This window comes from Micropterus salmoides, unplaced genomic scaffold, assembly GCF_014851395.1.
Source record: "Micropterus salmoides isolate LMB-PRFRI ecotype aquatic unplaced genomic scaffold, ASM1485139v1 Ms_hic_scaffold_4, whole genome shotgun sequence".
In the NCBI taxonomy this organism is placed as follows: Eukaryota; Metazoa; Chordata; class Actinopteri; order Centrarchiformes; family Centrarchidae; genus Micropterus; species Micropterus salmoides.
This window is the reverse complement of record NW_024043372.1, coordinates 38533694-38555896: the sequence shown is the minus strand read 5'-3', so window position 1 is coordinate 38555896 and position 22203 is coordinate 38533694. Positions and strand designations below refer to the sequence as shown.

Below are 22203 nucleotides of genomic sequence, written 5' to 3'. Positions count from 1 at the left end.
TGCCATTTTAGTTCAGAATTCTATTGGTGTCATGGCTCAGCAAGGAAGCCAACAACAGAGAACTATTTTACACAGAACAACAATTGCATAGCCAGAGGGGACAGCAGGGACAATACAGCACCTGATAACCCTGCCAATGTCCAAGTGGGCATTTGAGTATTGTATGAAGATACACTTCAGTGCAATGGCCTTTATAACTTCTTTGCCCTTAAACCTTGTTATGTCATGTCTCTTTTTGTACATTTCCTCAGAAAGCCCAAAGTCCAGCTCACAGGAAGTTCCCATCTCCCACAGAAAACTCTGCTCTGAACTGCCTGAAAACAGCTCATTTGTAGTCCAGTCTTTTCTTCCGCTTTCTTGTCAAAAAACCCGCATCATAATGCTTGCCTAGCTGCTACTCCGACATGCCCTCAAAAACAACGGTGGAAAAACAGTGAGCTGCAGCACACACCTCTCCTCTCCTCTCCCTTCCAAACACTAGCTACCCTCCAGGCAGTCAGTGGACATAAAGTTGTTACTGTGATGTAGAGACAGAGCTCAGTTAAAACTTTATGGATGAAAGATACTTTTGTTACAGATTAATAACTCACCACTCTGAAACTCTTGCTCCTGTCTATGCTGCTAAGCTGGTCAACATATACATCTGAAGCAAAGCCTTGTGTACCTTGTGTAGCTTTTCAGGACCCGCCCTACTTTGCTTCTGATTGGCTTGTAGTCCTTAACTGGGTACTGCACATTTGCAACAAAAATCTTGTAGATGGGCGATGCATCACTCCATAGCTACAACGGAGCGTTCAACACACAGGGTGAAGAGGTGTTGCAGCAACGTGCAGTATGACAAAAATTGTGGAACAACCCCTAAATAAAATAGATAATAATAAATAAAGTCTGAAAATGAGAATAATATGACCCATTTAAGGATCAAAATCAGGCCAGCAGAACCATATTCCACACATCCTTCTTCTTTGTCTAAACCTGACGCCTACATTACTCACAATGCAACACAACCACTGACAGTTTGGTTGGTGATTGGGTGTTATGCTAGTAGTGGCTAATGTAGCCTGGAGCCGAGATGATCAGCAGCTACAGAGGTCTGAGCTCGCTGCTACACATTCTTTTTATTTCCAATCTTGTAGTCTTTAGCAGACACTGACTCAAGTGACATCTCTTGTGGACATTTATCAGACTTTACAAAGCTCCCCATGGAGAAACTAAATATGCAGTAGTGCCCCCTGACACCTGTTTTTCTTACCTATCGCGATTTTCATATATTTATTTCTTTTGTCACTGCTGACGTACTCTGATGAAAGCCTAATGCAGATTTGTCAAGTTCATTAGTTGTAAAATACAAAATATAAAAATTATCAAGACATGAGGTAAATCTCTTGTTATTTGTGACCTCTGGAGTGCTGCTTTTTTCATGATACATTTGCATGTTATTTAAACATATAGGAGTCCAGACTTGAAGACATCAGGTTCTGCAGTGTGAGCAGTACCGTTACTAAACTGATTGAGTGTGTCAACAGTGTGTTCATCACATCAGATGACCGTGTATAAAAACACGCTACTGAGTGACAGACTCCTGAGTACCACTGATCGCATAATTATGAACCCAAACCCCCACCAAACATTACTCAGAGCTTAATGTCACAAAACAAGTAGTTAAATCCGTATAAAAAGTAGGTTGCCTTTATTAGAAGCTGGGAAACCAAAACATTATCAACACTGTTGTTAATACTTTTTTTAAAAGACCACAATATTGCCATGACCAGCATCATCATCGCTTTGCACTTTTTCCACAACATGCAAAAGATTCAGAGTTCAGCGTTCCTTTTCCACACCACTGAAATGTTTCTCCACTTGGTCTCCTGTAGGAATCACAACTTTGCTTACATTTACATTGCCAGTACAACTGAAGGTAGATAAAAATAAAAAAAACATCAAAAACAGTACAACAGAGGAAACTGGAGAATGAATGAAAGAGGAGAAATTCACAGCCTTCTGCCATGTGCCTCCTGTGGGGTGATGGAGAGGAACCTCGTTCAAGCTGTGAACTACTGGACAGTATCTGATCCTACTGCAAACAGCTCTGAGCTTTAGGTTGGTATAAACACACCGTAGTTTCTTATTCATGTCCTATAGTCTTAAAATGACATTAAGGATTGGGTGCCAATTCAGGACCTGCATGTAGAAAAACACATTAACCTGCTAATAAGGACAGTAGTAAAACAATTGAATGTGCTTCTGAACCAAGGACAAGGTTCGTGTGTCCTGTACACATCCAAGGCTGATTCTATTGCAGCCTTGCATTTATGTTCCCAAGATCACAATAGCAGATTGTTCTTATTTTTTGCTTTGACATCAAAACACTACTTGTCGCAAAAAAGGACAATCTCACAAGTGCTGCACCTGATCTCCAAGTCACTAGTTTTGAGATCGTTTATGGCTTTGGATGGTCTGCTGATCATACAAATTTAATTTGCCGCTTGTAGCAAAGACCTAAACATAAGGACAAATTACATTCTCAGGCCTGTGACGACATTAACAGAGCCGCTACTGAAACTCAACGCAATAAAAATTAAGGCATTAACAGACAAATGAATGCCGGATATATATACTGAGCTGCCCACTTCACTGTTTCAATCTTTTCTGGATAACTCTGAAAAATGAATCTGCATGTGAAATACTAATGAGTGAACAAAAAGCTCTAAGAAACAAATGAGCAGTAACTATTAAGCTGATGGGACTGGGAGAGGGGGAGAAGAGAAGGAAAGGACTGGAGTAAAGGAGGGAGGGATGGTTAGTCCAACCACCAGGCAGAACAGATTGGATAGGGTCAACTCTTTTTCTTTAAAATCAAGATACATTTTATTTATTTTCTTAAAAAACAAACATTACAAAAAAAATCTGAATAGAGAATTAGAACAATTAACCAACAGGAGAAAAAAAAAACATTCATTTTTTTGAACTCAAAGAAAAAAAAAAAAGAAACATCTCTTGTTGCATTTCTTAAAAATAAAAACAAAAGCAGATTTAGGGGTGCCTGGCACAAGGGGCTGAATGTTTAGGAGATGCTGTAGCCATGCAGGGAGGCGGGGTTTGAAAGGGGTGGGGCTGCTGCACATAGCATGGTGCATGGTTACAAAGCCCAACATATAACAGAAACCGTTTCACAGGCAGCTGATGGGGGAGAGAAAAAGAGCCAGAGCCAGACCCCCCGCCCCCCCCAGCAAACACATTTAAACAAGTACATAAAAACACGCACATGCTCGTTTTAAACGTGTCATAGTGGCAGTCCGGCATGTAGCAACACACCTTCAGTTTGAACTGATATATGAAGCTGCCGCCACATTGCAAGAGTTCAGGGCACCAATACAGTCTGAAACAAGCAGGGCCATGTTTAAAAAGAAAATTTAACTGAAAGAACAGATTTAAAGGTTTTAAAACAACTACCTAACACTGCCCATTTAAGACATGCTCCTGGTTTAAAAGCACAAAGTACCAAAGAGAGGGGAAACGCTTCAGGCCTGCAAGCGTGGACTTTACGGCACTTCGCAAATACAGCGCTTTAGTTCATGATACCGAGAGGCTCGGAACAATACTCCCTGTAATCGCAGCTATTAGTAAAATAAACTGTGTGGCCAGTCGTGTCAGATCGCAGATAATCCCCAGGGAGGAAAACGACACAAACACAAGTGAACTGCTGTGTTCACACTCAGGACGGATTTTCACGCTAAAATGCTGAAGATGGGAAGGCAGGTAAGGCTGAACGTTGTGACTCTGGTGTTGAAAATTTAAAACTTACATATGATCACATCAGCACAATGTCTTGGTTGGAGGGGGAGAAGCAAAACAAGAAAAAGCACACAAAGTCCAAACCATTGAGCCAGGCCACCAGGAGAAAAAGAAACGACCGAAAAGAAAAGGGGAAAAAACAACTCTAAATGCAGAGCAACAAAAGAAACGAAAACGCTGAGAAGAGACATTGAGATGGGCTTCAGCAGGTACCATCTTCTAGTCTTCTCCAGAGGGCGCCTCCTCTTCTGAGCCGTCCTCCTCCTCTTCGTCTTCTTCCTCCTCCTCTCCTCCTGCGGCCTCCTTCGTCGTCTTGGGGGCAGGGGAGGTCTCTTTCTTCTCTGCCTCCTCCTCTTCCTCCTCCAGGGGACTCTCTGGGTCTTCCTCTTCCTCCTCTTTGGGTGAGCTCTTCTCCAGGGCCTTGGTGCTTGGGCGCCCCTTCCCCTTCCCCTTCATTGGGCTGGGGGTCACTGGGGGAATAAAAGACGAGTGAAAATTCACATCAATGTCACATCTGGCTACACAAGAGCATAAAAAATTGTTTGGGTGTCCTTTTTACCCTCAAATCCACAGATACAGCATGTATGAAATTATGAATGGATTGTTTTTAGTCTGTGTTTCGATCTACCTGTTTTTAGGTAACCAAATTTATGACCAGGATGCCAAGCGCTCCATTTCACCTGGTTAATACTGATCACACCACTGGACATTTATTTACAACTGGCTCAACTTATCCTTCATCTAGTAACTCAGTCAAACGCTTAAAAAGGGATAGTTTGACAAATACGCTCCCTAATGCTGAGGGAAGATGCTCAGGTTAGCCTAGCATCTACCCTCTGGAAGCAGGCTACGCTGGCTCTCCCCAAACTTCAAGAATCCACCCAATACGCCTCTACAGCTCACATATTCACACAACATCTGTTTAATCTGTACTCAAACAGAAATGTAAAAAACAACAAACTGAAGTGTATAAACTTAATAGTTTAAAATAAAATAAGGCACCCCCACCCTTTGGATTCAAATCCGGCTCCTAAACTGTGTTTCTACTCATGAACCAGTCATACTCTCTTCACAACATGTAATGGCATTTTAGCATACATAGTAACACTTACAGAAACAATGGATGTTTTTATAAATGTGCATTTACTGATCTGGAATGAACTTTATGACATTTAAAAGCTAAACCATGGTGCGTGATTAGGCTTAGGTTCCATCGTGTTTTGACTCCAGTTTCGAATCCCTTTAAGATCCATCTGGATTCAGCTTTTAACCTTTACAACTTAAGTTAAAAAACTCAAACTCAAACACTGAATTGAGATGAGTTTGACGTCATTATCGTTCACAACCCACAGATAAGACCTGAAAAGGAGCTGAGCAGCAGCAGGTATGACCTGTGAAATGTGTTCCTGACAGGTAAGAGTAACAGCTACAGCCAACTTACTCTGCTTACCCTACTTATTTTTCACAAGCTACGTTAACTGCTGCTGGATTATGCTGAGTCTGCAGAGCGACTGACTTCTCACCTGTGGCCTTTAGTCGGGGTTTGGGGCTTTTCTTCTCCTTCTTGTCCGGCCCGTCCCCGTCGAATCACCTTCTTGCCTTTCTTCTTTGAGCGACCGTAGTCACTGTCATCATCATCCTCCACCATGAAGTCCTCATCGCTGCCAGACTCATCGGCTGCACACAGAAAAGGGACGTATAAGACTATTAACTAATGGGACTCCATGGTGCTATTGTAGCTGTTATCACATGCGTGGCAGTTCACACACATGGTCCTGGACCCCTGCAGCAGGGAGGCTAAAGAGCCATTTCAAATAAAAACACTGAATGAATTTGTTTAGTGTCCAGTGAGTGTGAATAGTTATTTAAGAGCTTTCTCGCAGCTTTGCCAGCTTTTTAACTGCTCACCAGAACATTTATCAAGACCTGAGGTAATATAATCACTTATCTAAAGCGGTGCTTGTGGGCCCTTGCGTCTACTTGTGACTTCATGGCTGATGTTTTTTCCTCAGATTGTTTCATATGATGGATTTTTAGACTATTTTACAAGAAATCAGACACACTATACAAACACAACGTGCCGTCAGCTGCATGTTGCTCAGTGTTGCCAACTGTGTGACAGCAGCTTTACGCTTTACATGTACCATCTGGTGAACCATGTGTTGCTGTGTCAGTGTGTAGTGCAGTTGTACATACGGTCCATATAAGATTCCTCTTGGTCTTCATGCTCCTCATCCTCGCTGCCTCCATCGCCCAGCAGGATCTCCCTCTGTTTGGACACAGCCTTGGAGGCTGCCTGGCGCACTGTACGCTTTCGACTCACTTCCCTGTCATCATCACTGTCATCTGTGCAAAACACAGTGGAGCGCAGCCATGAACAGGGATGCAAACTGGTCAGGGGTAAAAAAGGTGAGAGGATACGCAAGCACAGAAACACACAGACAGTGGAAGAGGGTTTTGGTTTCAAAATGGCAAATTCTGTTGAAAGTAATAATCGTTCAGTAATCATAATTGAGGTAAAATGTTCAATTAATCGCGATTTTAATTTTAGATCAAATCGTCCAGCCCTAGTAAATTATCAGCCAAAATTAAATTTTCCGATATGATTCCGATAATGAAAATATGCCCATTATCGGCTCGATAATTATTATGCGTACCTAGTCAAAAATGCCCCTTCACACGTTCTGAGAGCCTAATGTGACATCCTAACCGATGTCCAGTTTTTTTTACGACCAACACTGCAAACTCCACAGATATTCAGTTTAAAAAGATATAAAAGCAGCAAATCCTCACAATAAAGATGTTGCAACCAGGAATATTTGGCATTTTTGGTTGATAAGTCTTTAAAGAGTGACTGCCAAACTTGTTGCAAACTATTGTTGTGTCTGCAACCTCCCATACCAGACCTTTTCACTGCTCTCACATAGTCATGTGATCAGTCAATGAAAGAAACACCACCACTCTGGGCACTGGTCAGTACAGCCAGAACACAAAATGTTCCAGTATAGATCTGGAGAGGAGAAAATATTTCCTATAACTTATAACTAATATATCAATGCGTTCCTATAGGGAGCAGCCATTCTGGTAACCAGAGGTGTATTCTGGGTAACAAAGCAAAACAGTACTGAATTGCAATGCCTTAAAACATGTAAAGCACTATGCAAATTACACCACCCAACACTAGTTGTCAGCAGCGCCCACTGTGGTGACTTTTGCCGGCCGAGCAGGCTAACTTCCGGTTTAGCTGTCCACTAACATGAATGGCTATTATTTAGCCTTTTCAAAGGTTATCGACCGAATGGATCATGTTCTGATAGTAAAACCAGTCATTTCGCTCGGGTTGTGACAGTCAAATACATAATTTTTATATATATATATATATATATAAAGATTATAGGCAATTAGCAAGACACCCCCAATAAAGCAGTGGTTCTGCAGGTGGTGACCACAGACCACTTCTCAGTTCCTATGCTTCCTGGCTGATGTTTTGGTCACTTTTGAATGCTGGCGGTGCTTTCACTCTAGTGGTAGCATGAGACGGAGTCTACAACCCACACAAGTGGCTCAGGTAGTGCAGCTCATCCAGGGTGGCACATCAATGTGAGCTGTGGCAAGAAGGTTTGCTGTGACTGTCAGCGTAGCGTCCAGAGCACGGAGGCGCTACCAGGAGACAGGCCAGTACATCAGCTCAAACGGTCAGAAACAGACTCCATGAGGGTGGTATGAGGGCCCGACGTCCACAGGTGGGGGTTGTGCTTACAGCCCAACATCCTGAAGGACGTTTGGCATTTGCCAGAGAACACCAAGATTGGCAAATTCGCCACTGGCGCCCTGTGCTCTTCACAGATGAAAGCAGGTTCACACTGAGCACATGTGACAGACGTGACAGAGTCTGGAGACGCCGTGGAGAACGTTCTGCTGCCTGCAACATCCTCCAGCATGGCCGGTTTGGCGGTGGGTCAGTAATGGTGTGGGGGTGGCATTTCTTTGGGGGGCCACACAGCCCTCCATGTGCTCGCCAGAGGCAGCCTGACTGCCATTAGGTACCGAGATGAGATCCTCAGACCCCTTGTGAGACCATATGCTGGTGCGGTTGGCCCTGGGTTCCTCCTAATGCAAGACAATGCTGGACCTCATGTGGCTGGAGTGTGTCAGCAGTTCCTGCAAGAGGAAGGCATTGATGCTATGGACCGGCCCGCCCGTTCCCCAGACCCGAATCCAATTGAGCACATCTGGGACATCATGTCTCGCTCCATCCACCAACGCCACGTTGCACCACAGACTGTCCAGGAGTTGGCGGATGCTTTAGTCCAGGTCTGGGAGGAGATCCCTCAGGAGACCATCCACCACCTCATCAGGAGCACGCCCAGGTGTTGTAGGGAGGTCATACAGGCATGTGGAGGCCACACACACTACTGAGCCTCATTCTGACTTGTTTTGAGGACATTACATCACAGTTGGATCGGCCTGTAGTGTGGTTTTCCACTTTGATTTTGAGTGTGTGACTCCAAATCCAGACCTCCATGGGTTGATAAATTTGATTTCCATTGATAATTTTTGGTGTGATTTTGTTGTCAGCACATTCAACTATGTAAAGAAAGGAGTATTTAATGAGATTATTTCATTCATTCAGTTATGTGTGTTATTTTAGTGTTCCCTTTATTTTTTTGAGCAGTGTATATTGATCCACCGTGTTACAGCTGCTGGTTTGGCTGCTAGTAAATGTGACTTCAAAATCACTGGGCACTTCCTGTCGGCTCGGAGGCATTGCGATGCTACCCAATCAAGCAATCACAGTTCTTACAGTCCACGTCGCCCCGACGTGTGGTTACATTTTTGAGGAGGTGCACGTAGGCTACACCGTTGATTCAACACAGAAGTATAAATCACACTTAATAAAGACACAGTGAAGCACTGCAGCCTCATACTGCACACCTTGTGCCTGTTTATTATCTGAATGCTGATGAGGCAGAAACATGAAGGCAGTTATCTTAGTGATTTAAAAAGCCACAGAAAAAGGATTGGCCAAGGACTCGGCCAATCAGTCAAGCCCAACAACAGGAAAAGAAAATCTTAGATGTGTATTTAATCAGGATATTGTTCAGACCATCATCTAATCACTAGAACAATCACAAGGGATGAGATGCGATCAACATCTATCAGACTCTGCTCAGCAGATGATTGATTGATCAGGCCTATCAATCAAACCTTGTACTCCTTGGAGTCATAAATCAAAGCAGAACAGCACTTCTGGGGAATGCATGAGGAAAATCAACTGGGGATGTGGGAGAGCAGTACTGCCCGTCCACCTCCGGGCTCACGTCATTTTAGATATTCACTAAAAGATCAATATCAAAACTTCCTCTCATTATTACTTTGGATAGTAGCACAGGCTGGCCTATCAAAACAACCTGGAAAACCAGTGAATATATCGTGTGGCTGCACAGAACCAGCACCACCAGCGGACAAACTGACAAATGGAATCCGTAAGAAGGCTGCTCGTACGCGTGAGTTCACTGCTTTCTATTTCATTTTTAAAAACTTTTAGTCTTAAACCGACGAGACCCTAAGTCCCCAGAACCGCCACTCTGAAACCGTTTAGTGTAAACGCCAAGCGTGTGGTCCTGCATCTGAACTGAAACGTCTGGTGTGTGTTCTTATTTAAGTATTAAACAGCGGTTCATTCTGTCTGAAGTATCCCACATTTTAAAAATCACCTAAGATCTGAAAATCCTCTAGTGTGCAGCAGGCAAGCTTCATACTACGTTTTTGTGACTAGCAGTCTATGAAGCCAATAGCAGCTAAAGCTCTGTAAACAGTATCATGAGCGTCAGATACTGACAGACTTGGTGTAATCATGTTTAATTACTTCATAAAGCAACATATGCATAAAACACATTGGTCATTTGTCATTATTAAACATAAGTGGACAACTATGTAGCCATTTCAATAAAGATCGTCACTTTAAATTTTAGCAATTTAAGTACAACACTAAATGTAAAAATAATGTTTTTACAAACAATTTAAAGTCAAATGCTTCAGCCCAGTGCGACTCATGCACTGGTACTGGACTTAATGGACTCCTACAAACATCTCTGTGCATGTATGACAACATAACATGCCACATAGCGTGTTTTAAACTAAATGGACACAACAACCAGCATTCACTGTACACATTCAACACTTCATATTACCACACTGTACTGTAGACTTAAAGTAGAACGTATGCACACTGTTCAAATGTGACAGGGTCAGTATGTAGAAGAAGAAACTATGTACCTGCAGCCCGTTTTCTCTTCGGCGCCCTCTTGCTGGGCTTCTCCACCTTGGCTTTCTTTGCCTTTTTCCCTTTTTTTTCTTCATAGTCACTTCCTCCGTCTTCGTCCTCCTCCTCTCCAAAGTCATTGTCTTCATCGTCACTGCCGAAGTCATCTGCAGCAGCAATATAGGGGATGTTAGTGAGCTGGCCCGCCAGTGTTAGTCTCTGCTAATTAAACTCTGCCTTATCTCAAACAAAAGACTGACTTACCTGCTGAATCATTTTTGGATTTTGAGAGCTTGTCATCAGACTCCTCACTGGAACAAAGATTAGGGAAAAACAATGTCTTAGCAACTAGAGTAAGGGTACCCAGGGAGACCATGATCAAGGCACAGATTTTAATCTGCATTTCAACAAACAAGCCTGAGAGGGTTGGGCGCCGAGAAATAGCCAGAAGCTGCAATCTGCTTCAGTTGACTGGTTCTACTATTCCTCCCTGCAATATTTAAAAGTGACCCGCACAGAATGTGTTCACATCTGGTCAATGAGACCTGCTAATTGAAGATTAGTACCACTAAAGAAGCTCCACTAACCTGGTGACAAACACATTGCACTTCCTATGACTTCTTCACAATAAAAGCATTCTGCTGCTTCGCCAGTGAAAGCATTTATTGTGAAGCAGCAGGAAAGGCAGTTCACACAGCTCCGATACTGAAAGTGACCAGTAAACAGGATTTCACTCTGGTCACAGATACACAGGTTCTGCTGCTGAGGACACAGCTAAGTGGAGGAGATGTCATGGGGCAGTCCTGTCGGACAGCAGTGCAGCTCTCCATAGACTGTTTATTGTGGCTGTAGTGGAGACACGTGTCCACGGAAAAAGACTTCAGAGAGGTAGTACACATGCTGTACCATGATGAATGGATTGTAGCTCTGCTCCTTCCCCCACCGCTTCCTTCCCTCTACACCCTTCCAGCTCACCAGCCCTGCTCTGACCCACACACCACCACAGCATACACTGCTGCCTCCTCAACTACCTATTCCCCGTCTCTCCACCCCATAAAGGCTTGCTTCTATGCACGCCTAAACCCCATGCACTAGAGCCCCACTGATTTATCATTTTGCAGATATATCTGCATTTATAACAGCCGATATCACTATTGAAAAGGAAAGAGTTGGATTCTTCCTTCATGTCATGATTGATGCATAGTTTGCCCACAAGAGGACGCTCTGCAGCTCCTCTGACATGAGAGACGATATTTTGTATTATTATTTTTAGTAGTAGTACTATTTTGGTATTTTTTATAGTTTGCTTCGCTGGCCCCCACAATACATACACCATTTAATTTAATGTTCATTAGTAGTAGTACTTTAGTTATTTATTTTAAAAATGTTTTCTGTAGTTTTATACATTTGACATTTATTTATCAAAACTTTAATATTTTTTGCTGCACTTTTGTTCGATGAAGTTACTTTTTATACTGCATTATGTCATGGTATTTTGGTATGTCTCAACATAAGAAATGTTAGGGATATATCTGCATATTGGATTTTAAAATCCTGAAATATCAAAGTCTCTATCTACCCTGCACTACTATATCCTGGTCTTAGTGCTGACTAGAGCCCAACCGATTTGGGTACTTGGGGACAGATAAAAGTGAAAAAGCCGATTTATGAGCTGATATTTTGATTTTGAAAATGATTGGGATTATAGACCTTTTCCTGTATAAACTACACTTAGAAAGCTGTTCAGTATGTGTGCTATAATACATTTTCCTAAATGGATTGTGTTAATAAAATAGATTAGTCTCAACAACTTAACATTAGGGCTGTGCGATATGACGATATCTATCGTTTGACTATAGAGAAACGTCAGTTGTCAACAATTATGCTCTATCCTTTCTTTTGTTGTGTCGCAAATTCCACACTTTACCGTAATATTTCCGCGAGGGGATACTCTTTTTTCCAATTATGCCAGTGTTTCGGAAAAGACATTTTCATTCAGGATTAGGGATGGGGATCGAGACCTGGTTCCAAAATTTCTCTTCTTCTAATAAGGTTTGAGCTTATCGATACCGCTATCGAGACTTGCGGATCCTATGATATAACGTTATGTCTCGAGCGTCAAATCTGATTTAATTTAAAATGCAATGGATAAGAAAATCCTCAGGCTGCAGTCTCTGCCTGCTCCCTCCCCCACCCACACCAGAGCGAGAGGCTGCGCGTCCGCAGTGAAATACGGTGAGGGTAGTTATTGAGCGTACCAAGTACGTGCAATAAAAACTTCGCAGGTAAAAAGAGAATACTTTATCAATCAAACCTGTCTGTAAGGTAACGTTAAACATGTAGAAATGGTTAATTTAATCATCTCTGTCCTCAGTATCTCATCCTGTATGTTTTATACAAGCACAGCTAACGCTAGCTTGGCATTAGCCAAATGTTAAAAACAAGCTAAATAGAAAGCGTCTGTCTGGAGCACAGACTGGTCTGTAGTCTTAAAAACTCAGCTGCTGGCTGAGACAAACCAGCCGCTCCTCCTCCTACCTGGTAACGTTACCTACAGCAATCGAGAGAGGAGAGGAGGGACTGATACAGGCTGATATTATTCTTTCTAAACGTCACTCACTACTTGTGATGTCAGATAAAGCTATTGAGTTACTTTGCTGTTGTAAACATTAATGTTGCTGCTCTAGAAACAACATTTAGCTGTAATTAAAATATAAAATTAAAAACAACCAGGCAGTAAATATGTACACTTCAATATATGTTTATCGCAAGTGATGTGTCATCTCAATATATAACGTTATCGCACATTGAATATTTTTCTCATACCGTGCAGGCCTACCTCATGCCCGTTGGGTCTGGTCTTACCAAATAACCATCACTAAATAATAGTAACGTATCAATAAAGAATCGGATCGTTAAGCAGTCTCAATAAGGGTATAAATATCAATAAAAACTAGAACTGCAAGCAGTTGTAAGCAGGGTCCAAGCCACCAGCGCCAGCCGCCCGGGTAGTTATGAGGCAAACTGTCCTTTGGTTCAAAATCCCATTGAAACGAATGGGCTTTTCCCACGGTATCTGAGCTTTGATTATAGCGCCACCTATAAGCCGAATTGCACCAAATCTTTCAGCTGTGATCAGGGCCCCATGGGGAACAACTGGCCCAAATTTGGTGTCATCCGGACTTGTAGTTATGGAGCTATAAAATGTATGTAAGTGAATGGGATTTTTTTTGGATGACTTTAATCTGCAATAACAGCGCCACCTATGGGCATATTTGGGTCAACTTTGGTGCCTGTAGTAAGGGGACCATGCTGAACAATTCGGCTCAAGTTTCATGTCAATGTGACTTGGTTATAGAGGAACAATTTGTTTTCGGCTTAAATAGCGCCACGTTGAGGCTAGTTGCATTTTGTACAGGCCCTCAGGGTGGCACCCCACATTATTGCTCCAAATTTGGTGTCAATCAGCCATTCCAAACCTAAGATATGACCTCTCTTCCTGTTTTTAGCCTTTTTCGCAAACATTTGTTAGCTTATAGCAATATTTTTAGTCGGATCAAAATTTCCTCTACTAACTTTTATCAGATTGGTCCAGAGATGGTCCGTGCCAAGTTTGGTGCCAATCGGGCTTGCGACTTCGGAGGGGTTAATCAAAAAAGGTTTTTGAATTTTTGATTTTGTGAGAAAAAAAAAAGTTTAGGCGGAAATGGGCGTGGCCTATACCACGAGATTCAGCTCGATCCACCGAACGCGTGGATATAAGGTTTTTGATATGCACCTTCGTAGGCGGGAGTTCCAAGCCCAAACGCGTTGACCCTGCTTATAGCGCCCCCTAGAGGTAGAAGTGTGTGGATTTTTGCGCCTTGAGGTACGTGCAGTGGTTTGGACCTACCCTATGAGTTTCATGTCGGAATTAGCGGCGGAAGAATAATAATAAAAATCCAAGCGAATACAATAGGGTTCCCAGCTCCGCTGGTACTGGGAACCGTGATGCCTTGCCTTCACGGTTCCCCAGCCCACTCGGGCTGGGACCCCTAATTAACAATCCCCATCCCTATTCAGGATACACAAACGTGGGAGAGTGAAGCTTACTCATGACTAGATAAATCTGAACAGGAGGAATCATACCATGCAAACTAGCAAAAGTTTGCTAAGCCACAACTTAGCTAACATAAGTTACATTACTTGCTGTGGCCTTCACTCTATATCATGGCATTTGTCATGATATTGGATTTCTCCAGAATTGCATATGTTACCCCACCTATAGGATGCAGAGAAATATCATGAGTTAATGTTGGAAATTAACTCAGTAACAGAACTCATGTTTTATTGAATTTACAAAAATGTTCTATATCGGGATATAAATGTTTGTCATATTGCACACGTAACAAACAATTGATCATCAATAAATATTTGCTGCTAGAAGGTGCAACTTTTTCAGCCATCTGTAAACAGTGTGAGAGAGAATAAGCATGTATATTTTACTTTACACATAATCTGTTGACATAACTACTTTCAATGTAGCATATTCACATCTAGTTTATCTCTTTACCAGCACTCTTAAATTCTAACCAAAGCTATGAGAACCCACTTCTCAACCACCATCTGTCTAAAACATGCCGTCTACGATACAAGGACCTGCTCTTGAATGCATTTAATAGTACGACTGTCTACAACAAGGACTTGCAACTATACAGTGTTTCACATTTGAAAGAGGAGCTTGATAACTTTGTTTGGCATGAAGCCGTGTTAGATTCTTGTTCATCTTATGTTTATTTACATGTCTGCGCTGGAGTAATCATTTCTGACACACTGATTGTAAAGAGACAATCGGCTCGCTGATATATTAAAAAACAAGTTAAACACTATAGTTTAACTGCTCATTACGATGTTAGCACTCCTCCACTGATAAACACGAAATTAGCTTTGTGACTAATTTAGCAATGGGCAAAGTTACCTGCTGTAAGTTATGTTAGAGAATATTTAGTGATGAACTAGGGAGAAGTGATACGACTGTTCACCAGAACTGCCACTGACCTTGAGGAAGCCGGGAGAGGGCAGTGAAAAATGGGAGGGTTAGCAAGGGATGAATGTTTTCAGGAGAGGAGAAGTGATGGGGGCTGTTATAATAATTTAAGTCATGTAATTAATGTGACAAATAGGGCTGGTGCAATTCCTCGACGTAATCGATTACGTCAATACGTTGACTCGCTTTAAGTGCGTCAACGCGTAGCTGCATCCGGTGTTAGCAGGGATTCCCCCGGACAAGCTGCACCTACAAGACCGACCGTCTAAAGTTAGAGTATTTTAGACAGACCTCAACAAGGTGCTGCTCCATGAGCTGTCAATTGGAAATTGAAATGCTCTTTGTGTAGACGGCAGCATCACAAATCCTGTTTACTTTCAGTCTCCACACATGCACAGCACATTATCAGCATATTAACTGTCTGCACCAGTTTCGGTTCTTTTCTTTGCCCCACACTGATGCAGAAAGACATTTGATTATCATACTGCATTACTCAATACTGAAATAAATCCATGTCAGAACCATTTAAAGTTTTAAGTAAAGTAGCCTAATTAATGTCTGTTATTGTTGATTTATTTTAAGATATGCTATTATGGACATTTTAATGTACTTCATCAGGATGATAAATATAGAAAATAAATATTGATTTATTGATTAGACATGTTTTGGATAAATTGGTATGTTAATCGAGTAATAGGCAACATGTTTTTCTTTTGAATACATAAAATTAGTCGTCAGATTAATCAATTTGAAAATTAATCGTATGTACAGCCCTAGTGACAAATGACCTGCCTGATTTTGCTGACTTGTTCAGATTTTGTTGATCTGTTCGGTTGTCCTTGATTTTCGTGCTTCTACCATGGTTAAGTAGGCTACATAGTTAAGTTGTTCATTTGTGGGTCTGTTTTAACTGTATTTATTGTTGATATATATCAGGAGTCAGCACAGGGTGTTATATTTTGAAAATTGACCGGATTCTCTATGCTGTTCTGTGCCCGTCTTCCTGCCCGTTTCATCTGCTCTGTGCTGCTTGACACGGCTTCTGTCAACTTGTTTTTAAAAATCGCAACACATTAGTTTATCCCCTTACCAGCAGTAAAACATGTCGTCTATGAAACAGTGACAGAGGAAACGCTGCTGTTGAATTAATCTAATACTACATGACTGTCTACAAAGAGGACCTGCAACTTTGAGATTTCACGCTAACATTGCACATTCAAAAGAAAAGCTAGATAACTTTGTTTGGCTTATACAACACTCATGACATGAGGGAAGAATGTAACTGTTTATATTTTTAATAGTCATATATCAGCTGTTATAAACATAGATGCAGATTTAGATGCAAGTAGCTTATATTGTCCGATAATATCTGCAAAACAATAAATCAGCGGGTCCATCTGCACCTGCTGGGTAAATTTCACCCAAATGCTACTCTTCTCTCTGTATCGGTGTGTTGAAGTGGTTAGAGTGTATATGGCACAGGGCTGAGTTATGTCAGTGAAACATCTAAATCATGTCATGAATTCAGGATGAGAACCATTTTAAATCAACCAGTTTATCAAAAACATCACAGCATAAAAGCGGTTTAGTCCCAATACCCTACACGAAGCCTCACCTCTCATCCTGTGAGTTCTTTGAGCGCTTGTGCTTGGGCTCACGAGGGGCTGCGCGCACCTTCTTAGGCTTATTGTCACCATACTCCTCATCTACAGAGAAGGACAAGATATTAGTTTGCAAGCATCCACATACACAGAATGATCACAGTCCTAGTCACACTCTCTTCTCAATCAGTGGTGATATTCAGAGGTCCTTTATGACGCATGCGTGAAAACATCAGCGAGGACACACCTCCAGAGCAGTCCTCTTGCTAGCTGGACTAAAAAGTCTATAAACCAGCCTGATATTCTTTAATATTAAAACAAATGCAAGTTGAGTTGTTTAAACTCTCCAGTTGTTAAGGTGTTAAGACTAACTAGTAGCAGAATCCTCTGGTATAATCTATCTGCTCCAAAATAATTATACCAGTATGAAACAGCCTCTTACCTGCGTCGTCAGACTCGTTGAATTGCGAGTAGTTCACCACTTTCCTGTTCCTGTGAAGAAGTACACACACTGCATCAGATAAGATTACATAGAACAAAGTTACTGCCCACAGCTGATATTAGACATGTTCACGGGTGCCGTGAACAACAAAGCTATTATATGTGAATTCTCCGTATTTAGCCATTCTAGTCTTCTGACCACTCAAAGTGCTGTTACACAATCACATTCACCCATTCACACATGAGCCCAACATTCACACACATCATACACCAATGGGGGGAAATTCGGGGTTCAGTATCTTGCACAAGGACACTTTGACATGGAGCCTGGAAGAGCCAGGGATCGACCCGCTGATCTTTTGATTAGTGGGCAACCTGCTCTACCTCCTGAGCCACAGCCACCAGATTATATATCATGTCCAGCAACTCAACAGGCAACAACAAGTCAGCTGTGTCCGGACGTCTGGACTGTATCATTTGGTTTGAGAACTGGACACTTGTTTTTCCTTCTACAGTTTCCTGGGTTAATCTGGCAAAGTGTATGAGGGAAGCCTCGGGTGACAGTTCAGGTAACAAACATCTACAAGCTGCATTGGTCCAGATTAAAACCATAGAAACAAATCACCCCTTATCCTACGTATGCGTAAGCGCTTTACATGCAGCATAAACACACATTAAAATACGTAATTATACTAAAATAAATAAAAACAGACTGAAGATGTATTTTGGCTCTAAAAATGAACAAAGTCGACCATTTGACACAGGAACCTGGTATAGTAATCACTCTGAAACCATACATCATCTGTGAACACGGCCTGGAAAACTACAGATCCCAACAAGGCTGCAGCAATGTCCGGTGGGAGGGGAGGTGGAAGGGTAACAGCGCCAGAAACTTTTACAAGCACTTGAGATTACAACCACACACACACACAGAGCCAGTAACACGCCCGCCAAGCTCTCCTCACGTCATCATATCAGAGAGCAAGATACTATTTTACCCAGCGGCTCCGTTCCAGTGAGTCACCAGACTGAGGAAGGGAAGGAAGAGGTGTGAATCTGACGATACAATTCATGATGTGGGGCTCAAGATACAACACAGGTAGCCTTGCTGACCAATGGCATGGTGCTTCGTGCTATTACATCAAAACGTGTTCAAGTCGCAATCGCAGTTCATTAAAGCAACAAAGTTCAGTCGACCAACAGAAAATTTGTTGGCAACTTTTTGATAAATGAATAATTGTTTTTCCCCCAAACATCTTCTGTTCCAGCTTCTTAATTGAGGGGACATGATGCTTTTCTTTGCATGACAGTAACCTGAAAGCCCTGAACTGTTGTTCTGACAACACAAGACACTTGAGGACGTTGTTTTGGGCTGAGGCAAACGTCAGTGGCTATTTATTACTGCTTTCTGACATTAACTGGACAAAATAATTGAGGGAGAAAATATTGGGCACTGCTGCAGCAGCACAACATCTGACAGATTTAAAGCAGATTAGCTAACAGTGTATCTGCGATATGTTTTTGTCAGACATTTTATCGTCCGTCTCAGCGACCGCAAGGTAAACAGCAGAATTACACCTTTCATGTTACAAAGTAACCTGCCAGGAATGATGACTTGCACAGGCAGTGTGTTGCATGATGGCGTAGCATTGCATTGTGGCAAGTTGAGCCAGGATCAACTTTTTTTTGCCAGGGCCCTCTCCATCAGCACAGCACCGGCCCTAACTGAGCTGAATGACTGGACCGGACTGCAAGTGCGGACCAAAACAGATGTGAGCAATCAGGCTTTTTATACAGTGGTGTGTCTTTTTTAAAGTTTATTTTATGTTCATGGAGACCATCCAGAGTCCACTCTTGTGCAGTTTACTGATTCACTCAATGTGCACAGTGAATGTAAATATAAGAGAAAATGTCTTTATTCTGCTGCATCAGGGAGGCTGGCTGTGCTTTTATAACCATCACACTAGGCATGAAAATAAAAAAAACATGACTTCTAACACTGCTGCTGGTGAAGTATTCTGGTCCTGAAAGAATAATTATGAATACTGAGGGAGCTGCAGCCACATGCAGCCTCTGAACCAGCACACAGATCTCCCTGACCCCAGGTGAGGTGGGCCTGCGGTGTTAGCCTAACAACAATACAAATGAGTCAATAAACAACTACCTCAAGTATTTAAGAAGGCCTCACTTGTTTTTCTAAATCAAGTTGAGGTCCAAATAAATATATCAATAACTTTTTAAATGAACCCTCCTCCCCTTTCGTACCGCCCCTAAAGACGTTTCTTAGTCCAAATAATAGAAACTCATTTCCACTGAAACGATCCACGCACATGCAGAGAAAACGCGAGATCTCAGATCAACTTCATGGCAGATCTGATCGCATGACTTGTAATCGCGTTAAAGACCGTTTCGCGTGCGCAGGGCCCGGAGACACGTTAGTCACCGGGGGAGCTACCGGGGGGGGGTGACTTCTGTAGTTCTCCGCCTTCCTCTGACATCAGCGTTCATTTATGCCAGCGCTGAAAATGTGAAACGCTCCTTGCTCGTTTCCCAATGACGACGACTTTTTGTTGAGTAACGAAACGGCTCTAATGTTTTAAACGCAATGAAACGCGACATACAGGGACCAACTCCCAGCTCCGACATGCCCAGCGGTACCGTGCGCGGTCCCGAGACCGAACACCACCTCCTCCGCTCGGGTTCTCGCTGTGGCGGGGGGTGTTAGCGTGCTGGAGCCTCCCCTGGATGAATGGGTAGCCATATTCTCATTCTCAGTCAGGGAGGGAAAATGTTATCGGGCCTGGCCTAACTGAGCCTTACGACGTAGCTGGCCAAATCCCACCGCCTCATGTCCCGCCTGGTCTACAAAGCAGCCAACAATGCCCATCATGGAGCCGCAGAAAGCACGATACACACGACATGGCGAGCGGTCCACACCGCTGGGATCCATGTTAGAAACGAGGGTGCACACACATATACACACACGCGCACACACAAGCGCACACATTCCCATTATTTTTTCATGAAATAAACACATTCCCAGCTCATAAAACACAGCGTGGTCGAAGCGTGCATGAAATTTGCGATGCCTGCCAGCACGGCGTCGTTATTAACTCGCGGAGAGCAGAGGACAGATTTAGCACACCTACCTCACTGGTCTTGACATTTTGCAGGAATACTGTAGAGGTTAAGGATGTAAGAAAGGGGGAGACTGAAAAGCACAGGGGAAAAAAGGAAATATAGATTCCCGCTCTGCAAAACACCGAGGGGAGCGAGGCTGACGCACGACTCCACCGTCCGAGCTAGCGCGTGAAAATAAAAGTAGGGCAGCGACCTGTCCTCTACACGCAGATATTCTTATTTTTTTTTACCTTCAGCTACTCAAAATGGTGAATAAAACAAACTGAAACTGCAGCCTGTGTGCAACCAAACCCCCCGGCCTCTAGGGGTGGGTCCTCGACGACAAGCACCGCCCCCCCGGGTCCCTGAGAGGAGAAGCGCTGCTCTCCGCTGCACCTATTGGCTGATTTGAACGACGACTTTCCTTTGTATTGGCTACATTAGCTGCTAGTTACAACACTTTTAGCTCATAGTTCCCCGCCCCCGTTAGCAAGCTCGGTTGAATGAGCGCTGTTAAGAAAACAAAAAGAGGCCCTCAGGTTGGATGCAAACATTGAATTCAGTGTGGCTCCCAAAAGACCATAAAGCAACAATGCAGTTATAGCTTATAACGTGCACCAACATCAGTTATATATAATGACACAGGATTTAATGTTTTTCAGGAATCGGATTCACTGTGCTATTGCTGATACTGAGACTAGCCTTCTTGTGTTTCACCTGACAGACTGCTGCAGCAGGAGCTGCAGGTAGTAGCACCCACAGCTGCAGAGCCTGGAACATTACACTTGCTCTATACTCTTTCTTTAAGTGAGAGATTTATTTTTTAATCTTTGTAATCAAAATCTTTAACTACATTCCACAATGCTAAATTCCCTCTGTCATTACGCACAGTAGCTGCCCCCTTACCCTTAGACCTAGACCTATACACTGGTCTGGGATAACCCTGAGCTGTTTCAGTTGGTCTGAGCATGTATATTCAGGCCTGGCTTTGTGACCCTGCTCCTGACCCAGGTTTAATACTGGCACTATATTGGCACTGCCCCACTTTGGTATGAAAGGGCAAACTGGAGTTTGTATAATAACTTTATGTGGTATTGCACAGCACCTGCTTTTTGAAATGGTGACCACCTGGATTTTTTGTTAATGCAGTAAGGGTGTGTTCGTTATTCAGTGTGTGAAAGTATTCCTATAGTTAGCCTCCAGGACTAAAATACAATACAATACAATACAAATACAAAAGTAAACATTCTATATTAGGCCATTACCTCTGTGACCACTGTGATTAAAATCATACATCTGAACATGAATAAATGTCAAATATTAATTTCTCTCTCTTTTTTAAACAATCATGTTACAGATGAATGACCTGACACCTGTGGATTTCTTTACATTTGTTTGTGGGCTTTCAACTTCTCTAACATTCTCTACAAACATATCCATTAAGCTGCTGGTGGAAAACATCCAGTATCCAGATGAAATTTCTACTGTGTCAAAGTTTTCTTTTTTCTGATACATGGAGTAGTTACCCTGCTGATGGGCGAGGTAATGCAGGCTTTAAATGCACTAGCTTTTAGCATGATAGCATGCTAAATCTTACATGCTAGCAGGAGGAGCAGTGCATGGCTTGCACAAATTAGTACACATGCTTCCTGAGCTTCCATTGCTCAGAATCATAGACTGTCTTAGCTCATTCATTAAGTCCCTTAATCAACATAGCAAGAGCCTAATCCAATGTTGAATTGGTAAATGCATCCTGTTGTGTACCTCTGATTGACGAGACACACAGACACACAGACTGAAGTCTCCATGCTATTCAGAAACTGCAGAAGCTGACCAAAAAGTGGTCACATTGCAAATGTTTCAGAGCCAATTGTACGGAAGATCAGAATTTATATATATTTAGAGGAGAAATTATGCAAGTCTGATAATAGCGAGCTGAGCTAACATTCTGAGGT

General features: G+C 42.6%; 1 protein-coding gene across 1 annotated transcript; it reads right to left on the bottom strand.

Annotated features, from left to right (window-relative positions):
* Window positions 1-1667: 1667 nt before the first annotated feature.
* Window positions 1668-20564, bottom strand: nucks1a (nuclear casein kinase and cyclin-dependent kinase substrate 1a). Its single transcript, XM_038696437.1, is given in 9 exon segments — window positions 1668-4265; window positions 5319-5365; window positions 5367-5472; window positions 5992-6141; window positions 10075-10227; window positions 10325-10371; window positions 16702-16792; window positions 17130-17179; window positions 20278-20564. Coding segments are annotated over 9 exon segments (912 nt in total). The 5' UTR covers window positions 20295-20564; the 3' UTR covers window positions 1668-4014.
* Between the last annotated feature and the right edge of the window lie 1639 nt (window positions 20565-22203).